Source organism: Poecilia reticulata, chromosome 2, assembly GCF_904066995.2.
Source record: "Poecilia reticulata chromosome 2, P_reticulata-male-v2, whole genome shotgun sequence".
NCBI lineage: Eukaryota > Metazoa > Chordata > Actinopteri > Cyprinodontiformes > Poeciliidae > Poecilia > Poecilia reticulata.
Window position 1 is genome coordinate 24,797,161 of NC_088831.1, and position 8,772 is coordinate 24,805,932.

At 42.9% G+C, this 8,772-nt stretch overlaps 1 protein-coding gene across 12 annotated transcripts in view; it reads left to right on the forward strand.

Annotated features, from left to right (window-relative positions):
• lmo7a (LIM domain 7a) overlaps positions 1 to 6,339 on the forward strand; it is a 59,569-nt gene extending 53,230 nt beyond the window's left edge. For 6 of the 12 annotated variants that reach the window (XM_017302070.2, XM_017302073.2, XM_017302080.2 and 3 more), the window contains 9 exons: positions 68 to 525; positions 754 to 810; positions 1,736 to 1,791; positions 1,919 to 2,062; positions 3,163 to 3,346; positions 3,567 to 3,881; positions 5,028 to 5,136; positions 5,527 to 5,629; positions 5,719 to 6,339. In XM_017302070.2, the coding sequence (XP_017157559.2) occupies positions 68 to 525; positions 754 to 810; positions 1,736 to 1,791; positions 1,919 to 2,062; positions 3,163 to 3,346; positions 3,567 to 3,881; positions 5,028 to 5,136; positions 5,527 to 5,629; positions 5,719 to 5,741 (1,449 nt within the window). In that variant the 3' untranslated portion in view covers positions 5,742 to 6,339. The remainder of the gene's footprint in view (positions 1 to 67; positions 526 to 753; positions 811 to 1,735; positions 1,792 to 1,918; positions 2,063 to 3,162; positions 3,347 to 3,566; positions 3,882 to 5,027; positions 5,137 to 5,526; positions 5,630 to 5,718) is intronic. The other 6 variants (XM_017302097.2, XM_017302076.2, XM_017302078.2 and 3 more) reach the window with 6 other exon arrangements.
• The last annotated feature ends 2,433 nt before the right edge of the window (positions 6,340 to 8,772 follow it).

Here is an 8,772-nt window from a genome sequence, read left to right on the forward strand (position 1 = left end):
CCTCCTGATGTCACAGCGAGGAATGAGGCTGCTGAAGGCCGTTGTGTCGTTTTCAATGTTTCTCCAGGTGAACAGCCACAGCGCCAGCCCACACTCGCCCCGCTCCTCTTTCCAACAGCCCACTCTGTGGGAGGAGGAGGAGAGGCAGAGGAAGGTGGAGCAGGAGCGCCAGCGGCAGGCGGAGGAGAGGAGGAGGAGGGAGGAGGAGGAGCGGGACCTCCAGCGACTCCAGGAGGAGAGGAAGAGGAGAGAGATGCAGGCGGAGGAGGAGAGGATGAGGAGAGAGATGCAGGCGGAGGAGGAGAGGATGAGGAGAGAGATGCAGGCGGAGGAGGAGAGGAAGAGGAGAGCAATGCAGGCGGAGGAGGAGAGGGAAAAGAGGGAGGTGGAGTTGAGAATGCAAAGGACGAGAGAGGAGGAGCTGAGAAAGAGGGAGGAGGAGCAGAGGAGGAGAGAGGAGGAGCGGAGGCAGCAGGAGGCGGTGGAGCAGCAGCGCCGGCAGAAAGCCTTCGAGCAGCAGAGATGGTCAGTGCCGTGGTGCTGCTGCTCCTAACGCACGCACGCACGCACGCACGCACGCACGCACGCACGCACACACACACACACACATCCTCGTGTCACTTGATGCTCTTTGTTGCCTGTGCATTAACATAGCTGCAACTAATGCGTTTGCTGTGCTTTACTCTACTTCTCCCTTCTCCCCCTGCTTCCATCATCATCCCACCTGTCTGCACACACTGCTGCTCACCAAAGGGCCGCTGTCTCCCACGACTTTGACAGTGCTCAGCCTCCGCTGTCCTTTATTGACAGGTCAGTGTTCCTGCTGCCATTAGCCCATCATCGCTGCTTTTACAATGCTTCATGTCGTGGCTGTTTGCTCCGCAGGCTACTAACACCGGTTTAGGTTGATGTTTACATGAAGCATTACTGGATCCATCCACACCACTCAGCTTTTCTTCTGTCCATTTAGTCGTCCAAGCATCTGCGCACACATCCGTATATCTGTTTTTTCATCCATCAGTCAATCTGCCCACATACCTGGTCGTCTTTTCATCCATTGTTCTGTTGGCCCATCGAATCTCTTAGCAGTTCTTTTTGCCATTATTTTATTTAACAGTCAAAACTTTGTAGGAAAACTATCCAAAAATTGACAAATTAGTCTTCAAATTTGAAAAACCCAGTTCTATACAGAACTATGAACTACACAAATTAATTGGGATGTTTTACTACAACTTTGACCATGTGGGGATGGAGAAAAGACCCCTGAATTCAAACTTATGCACCTAACTTTTGTTTAAAACAAATGCTATTTGTTAATTCCACCTTTAAAAAAATTGGATCATTAAAGCCTAAACTCATTATAATATTTTTCCCTATGATGTTTAAGTGCATGTTTGTAATTAGGCTTCTTTACAGTCAACTGAAAAGTGTTGCAGGTCATACAAGTGGATGTTCACCTAAATGTAGTTGAACTGGAGTTAGCTGCTGTCCACTTCAGCTTCCTAAATTTAAAAAATGAGTTTAAATGAAGGTCTGCGATATAAAAATGCTAATAAAGTGTCTGCCGTCAGAAAACTAAACACAACGTTCAAATATTTGACATGTTTTACTGTGAAAATAGTAGGAGAATTTATTGACAAGAATTGTCAGTTTCCCATAGCTTTTTATTGATTATTGATCACTTTAAAGTTAATAATTTGTCACTAATTATAACGTTAACATTTTTGTTTGACAGGACAAAATCCCAGTCGTCTCCCCAGCTGGATGATGACGACAAGCCTCAGAGGAGAGGTCAGTTTGGCTCGTTTGTTTCTTCGTCGGGTTGTTTTCTGAACGGCTCCACCGTAGGGCTGTTGTTGCACAGCAGATGTGCGCGTGTGTGTATGTGTGTGTGTGAGCCCTGTCCTGCTGTACGTAGGTTTGCTACGGCAGCCAGAGGACTTGTCTCTCAGGCTGCTGGAAGAGGAGTTGACGATCGCACGTAGAAAACGCCACCAAAGCCAGAAGGCTGCATCAGAGCTGGAATGGAGAAACTCCCTCAGATACGCAGAGGCAGAGAGAGGTTGGCTTCATTCTGGAAGCTCCACCGCCTCTGCTTTTTTTTTTTTTAAATCAGTCCCTCCCTTCCATTACGATCGACTGATTTGTCGTTTCACCAAATCAAAACTTACAGCTGTTTGATTTGCATCTGACTGACTAAATGAGACGTTAATCAGCTGCCTTGCACTAAAAGTGACTCAATTACTGCACGTGTGGCAGAACAGAAGCTTATTGATTGCAATAAAATTACTTTCAGATCTGCGCAGGTTTTTTTTTTTGCCCCAAACATGATTGAAGTCTGATTTGAACAGCGCCTTGGAAAAGTTTTCATACCCCTTTAAAGACGTTTGCGTTTTGTCACATTAGAGCCACAATCCTCAGTGCTTTTAATAGGAATTTTAAGAGAAAGTAAATCATAAGTGTGAAGTGGAAGGAAATGATGCAAGGCTGTCAAACATTTCTGCAAATAAACGGGTCAGGCGAGGAGAGCATTAATCAGAGAATCAGCTGCGAAGCTCATGAGGTAAATGAAGGTAAATGCAAGACAAAAACAGACTAAATTCACAACCACATCCACATAAAACGGTCTAGAAGATCAAAGCATATTTGTGTGTGAGAACGGCCCTGTCAAAGTCAACAAGACCTTTATCAACCTGAAAATCATCGGAAGCACTTTAACATTTTTTTTACAGATGCTCTCCATCTAATCTAGCTGAGTTGAGCTATTTCTTAAAGATGATTGAACAAAACAAATTCAGTATCTGTGCACAGTTGGTGGAGATATTCAGACCAAAAAAACTGCAGTTGCACAGAAAGGCAGTTCTGGCAAGTCATTACACAGCAATAATAGAAATTGAAACAAGGTGTAATATTTTCTTTCCACTTCACAGTTATGCACCACTTTGTCTCTGTGAAAGACATTGAAGCTTTTGGTTGTAACATGACAAAATATAAAAACCTTCAAGGGGTATAAATACTTTTGCCAAGCGTCTTTGGTGCGCATTACTGCAATATGTTTTACAATAAACTCATATTTATAAAAAAAACATGTAGTCTAATAAAAAAAAAAACGCTCTTTTCACCCAGCATAATTACACTGTTTCTCTTTCCTCTCTGGTTCAGCGATGGGAAGCTCAACTCCAGATGGGAAGAGTCAGCAGTCGCTGTCGCAGGCCGAGCTGGAGCGCCAGCAGATCCTGAATGAGATGAAGAAGAAGACACCGCTGCTGACGGACAGCAGCTGGATCCGCCAGCGTTCTGTCGGCCCGGCCGTCAACAGGGACGGCGACGTGCCGCCTATGCGCAGGTAGACACCTCGTCCGTCCCGGTTACTGGTTGGTTCTGTACTTTTACTAACAGCCCCGGGCCCTGAAGCGGAAACGTCTAACCATCTGGCTGCCACACTGACACTGATTTGGCACGTTTTGTTAGAAAACCTGAAAGCGGTTGGTGGTCAGATGGTTTTTGCTTCTTCAACTAACATCCTTTAATGGAGGGGTTGTGTGGTGTGTGGGTTGGCTTTACAGAGGGGAATCTCTTGACAACTTGGACTCCTCCTACGACTCTCGGCGTTCATCCTGGACTCCCAGAAGCAGCTCTTTTGCCTCAAACTACTCTCGGCCGTATTCTGGCTACTCTGGCAGCTCTTCTTTTTACACTGGCGCTTCGGGGCCCCGCCGGCCAGGCTCCTCCACCCTGCCCCCCTCCTTCTCCTCGGGCTCCCTCCATGGTGGGGCAGGAACCTACCCGGCCCCTTGGTCCCGTCCGTCCTCCTCCCATACCACTCCGTCACCAATCACCTCTCCGGAGCCCGCACCTGACGCCTATCAGCAGCGGAACAGGTAACAAGGCCAAACGCGCCGGTTTCCTAAGGCCCCCAGGAACCTGCCTTTCCCTGACTTTGGGTTGTATGTGTTATATCTGTGAGGTGATGAGTGGTTGCTGAGGGTATTCTGGATCTTTCTCCTTGATGTACTTCTGGTTATTTGCTAAGTCTGCATGGGGGAGCCAAGTATCTTCTGGGGAAAGGTTTTATGGTTTGACTTATTTGGCTACGGTAAGTTGAATATTTGGAGGAGTCAAAGTGAGGTTTTCTAATCTAAAAATGTACAAAGTGAAGTATGTTGGTGGCAGCATTATGCTGAGGTACGGTTGCATTCCACAAAGTGGACGTGACAATTAAGAATGAGTTTCAAACCACAGATCCATCAGCTTCACCTCTAATGAAGCTAATTAATACTTGAACGTAAATGCTAATAAGTGAAAATGAGCTTCAGCACTGTAAAAGATGACTTTACAGCTGAATTCACTTCTCTAGTTCTTTAAAAAGATGGTTCTGGATCGACAGCAAGACAATCAACAGGCCAGTCTTGGTCACATGTATTTATCGCATTGCTTATCATTTATTTTGATACAATTTCTCCAAGTTAAGAATTTAGATTCGTTCTTGTCACAATAAACTCCAATTAACGATGTTTAAAATCACCCAAAACTGTCCATATTGTTGGGATTGGTATTTTCTCCCCTGTTTGTTTAATGAAAGTATCAATAAATACCAATAAATTTTAAAATGTGACTAAATGCACTTAATGTGGGAACTATAGCGACACAAGTCGCAGTTATTTATGTGACTATTGCTGCTATGATTGTTGCGTCATGCAGTCACAGCCATAAAGTCGCCTAAAAAATTAGTAATAAATAGTTCTTATAATCACTTTTATGGTTACCACAAAATATTGTGATAAAACTTTAGCTCTGCATCGTCCGGCCCTCCTGAAAAAAATCATGCAGGATTCAGTGTAAATGTGTGTTTTGTGTGTGTGTGTGTGTGTGTGTGTGTGTGTGTGTGTGTGTGTGTGTGTGTGTGTGTGTGTGTGTGTGTGTGTGTGTGTGTGTGTGTGTGTGTGTGTGTGTGCATGTAGTCACACATGCCTCGTCGCATGTGTGCTTCGGCTCTAAAAATCACAGCTGTGGATTCTGTGACCCAGGTCAGTGAGTGGCAGGAAAACCTGCACGTTCTGTGACACCCCGCTGGGAAAGGGAGCAGCCATGATCATCGAGTCCCTGGGGCTCTGTTATCATTTGGGCTGTTTCAAGGTGAGAGCCGGGGACTCCTTTCGCCACGGCGGAGAGTGTCGTCTGCACGCCTTTGTTTGCTGATCTTCACAGACTAACTCGGTCGATCTGAACTTGTTTTCCTCGTTCTATTAACTCTGGTGGGCTGGGGGATTCGGGGGAATATCCTGATTTCTTCCCAGCAGCTCAAACTTTTTAGCTCTCTACTTATCCGGGGACTTTGACCTTCAATCAGATCTGATCTCCTGCACCCGTGTTGTTACTTTCTGTCGTGATGCATGTCCTGCGACTACTCCAATCATTTGTGTTTGAATGAATACGGCCTTCGGTCTGTCTGTCTGTCTGTCTGTCCACATCACAGCCTCTGTGGCTCTCTTTACCTCTCCTCTCTCTCTCTCTAAACCCACACAGTGCATCGACTGCAAGTCCGACCTCGGAGGCACGGAGGCCGGGGCCGAAGTCAGAATACGAAACAAGCAACTCTTCTGTAACACCTGCTACATGCGAGTCAAAAGTAAGAAATCGATCTGGTTCGTGCCACATTCGTTTTTCTTTTACATTAAATTACGATGTTCCATTTTTGTTTTGTTTTGTTTTTTTTAGCTAGCCAGCCAACATCCATGTGATGCAGGCGTGCTGCAGCAGATCGACGAGGAGACTACATGTGACAACAACCCATGAACTTTAAAGTGAAAGCCGTTGCAATAATAAGCCAGACCTCTGGTGTCTTTAATTGTACTGATGAGATAAAGATTTCAAAAGAAGTTATCTGCTTTTATCATGATCTCGTATGACGCATTATAACTGTACAAATGTTCTACGTTCCCTATCTATTATATATTATTATTATTGTTATTATTTTTTTTATGTTTTAGCCATAAATCTGTCTCTGAGAGATTCCAGGAGAGCTTGCTTTTCCGACTTCGTTTAGACAGATTTTGTAAACGTGGTGAGAGAAACCTGCAGGATCATGCTTCTTTTCTATGCGTGTCTGGTGGTATTAATTTGCCCATTAGGTGGGGGGGGAGGGGAAGGTATGCTTTCCATGCGTATGTGGCTTTGTATTTGTGAGAGACATAGGAAATGAAATCATTAGGATTCTCTGATGCATCGTGTTTGAAAATGACGGCCTGCTGTGACCGCACTTTTTATGCTAAGACTTCACGTCATTCTGTACTGAATTAAGGCAAAGAATAACTCTGTAAATAAATGACTAAATCCTCAGTTGGGACGTGTCTGGGGTGTTTTGTTCTGCTTTTGAAAAGCATACGGGGCAAAAGTATTTACACCCTTTGACTTTTTTTTTTTTTTTTTTACATTTGGTCACTTTCCAGTTACAGACTTCAGTGTGTTTTATTAAGATTGTAAAGAGGACGGGAGGGAAAAACTAAAAGGGAATTCGTACTCGGCTCACTCTGAGTCAAAACAGACAAAAATGGACGTCACACTTTTTCATTTTTAGTTTGTAATCCCTTTGACTTTTGCAACGTGTAAAATGTGGAAAAGTTCTGAGGTTATTAATACTTTTGCGAGGTAATTTAGTGCGATGATATTTTAGAATACGATGCGATGGTTTTCCAGCCTCTTGGTTGGTATCTGAAATCATTACTCTCATCCTCTTTTTTTTTCTTTTTTTCCTGTCTGTCGCTCCTGTTCTGTGCTTCTCTGCAGAGCGATGCTCATAATGAAAGGAATCTCAATGAGCTCTTTTTTTTTCTTTGCTAAGGTTCAGAGGGCCAGCATGCTCTGAGTTTCCCAAAGCCAATTTGTCATGCATATTTTATTCAGTGCACATGCATTGCACTTGATTATACTTTGATAGGCTCCCCCCAGCCCCCTCTCGCATATTCCTTTGTTCCTGCCTTTCCGCAGGTGTATTTTGTGAACGTCCATATTTAGTCTGCAGCTCCCAATTGCATTTACAATACAAGGTAAAAGACAGTGGAAATGAGCTCCATTCAGGCAATTTTACTTTGAGGAAATAGCTTAGACCGAGCATTGATTTCTCTGTATTCTCTGAGGTGAAGCACAAACAGTCCTTGGAGGCGGACGTCTTAAATTCTTGGATTCTTTTTTTAGATCTCTCTTGGCGCTTCTATTGCAGAGAGATTTTAGTTTTGAAAGGAGCCAAGCACAGCTGAAATGCTGGCTGGGAAATCTAAAGTCATCCAAAATAGGTGTCCCATGTTTTTTTTGTTTTTTGATCTTTCTTTTAAAGCCAGAGCCAGCTTGTTACAGAGCAGAATCGAAGAGTGTGTGTGTGTCTGTGTGTTTGAGCACAAAGGGAAGCAGGATGCTTCTCATTTAGGTGTACTTATTAAAAACCTTGCTCTCTTAACTGATCATCTTTTTCATTTTGATACTTTCACTCCCTTTATTTCAGTTTTTAAGGTTTAACTCCCATAGATCAATAACTTCACTCATTTCAACACCCGTCCTTGAAAATTGTCTTGTTTCATTATTTAGATTGGCCTTAAGGGGGCAGTGTAGGGTAAGATTTTTTTTTTTTTTTCCACCAAAACAGACTGAATTGATATTTTAGCTGCAGCTGAGTGACAGCTGCTGTTGGTTGCACCACATATGCAAATGCATGACATTTACATAACATATTTTCTGAGACGAGCTAGTGCAATTGAAACACAGCAAATCAAACAAACAGTTTAATCTACAGCAAACCAAAATATTATGCTGCTTCTAATTTGCAACATATTCTGACTTCAGCTGTCACTAGCTTAGACATCTGGTTTTGGTTTTGGTGCTTTCACAATTAAAAAGCACACTTTCGACACGGTGACAGATATGCAATCATCTTCCAGGTTGCACATCCTGCCCCAGACGGAATGCCTCTCTGAATCAGGAGAAGCCATCAGGCTAATTTACATGCAGCTTAAACTGATGCTATAATTAGACATTTAATTGCAGACACAGTCTCCAAAGACCTGTTGCTACAGCTCACTGCATACATATTCTGCACCTCCAGTTGGCAACGGGGACTAAAGAAAATGCCCTTCCAGTAAATCTGTAAATACTCGGCGCATCAAGGAGGATCTTTCAATCTTGGTCTTTAGGTCTCACTGGAGAGGCTTTCGCATTAAGACGTGTGACAATTTTGTAAATTTCTTGAAAGTTTAAAAGACAAAACCGCAAATTGTTGGCAATGTCAGCCTTTTTTTTTATTTCATTGGGACAAAATTATCCAAGTCAAAAAATACGATGTCAGAAGACAGTTTTGTAGAAGAAAATGGTAACATTGAATTCAATGTGGGTGGGTGGGTGGGTGTGTGTGTGTGTATCAGATTATTATTACAAAAATACTACTACTTTAAGTAGTACGTCTGATAATGACAATAATCAAGCCTAATAATTCTATAAGATCAAATATAATACTCTAACATGTAACTAAATACAATTTCTATTAGTTCTTTATCCACACCCTCGACAGCATAAAATGTCACATAAACTGTAATAATGTTGTTATAAAGCTAGTCCTTAAGGCACAAAGCATATAATAGGACATAATAACCCACTTTCAACTGCAAATTTTAAAGGTTCAAATTTATCACTGAAAACTAAATGTGCATCGTTCATTTTTTCTACTCTGTTGCACAAATCCAGGAAGCTATTTGACCCACAAAATAACAGTGATATAGAACTGTG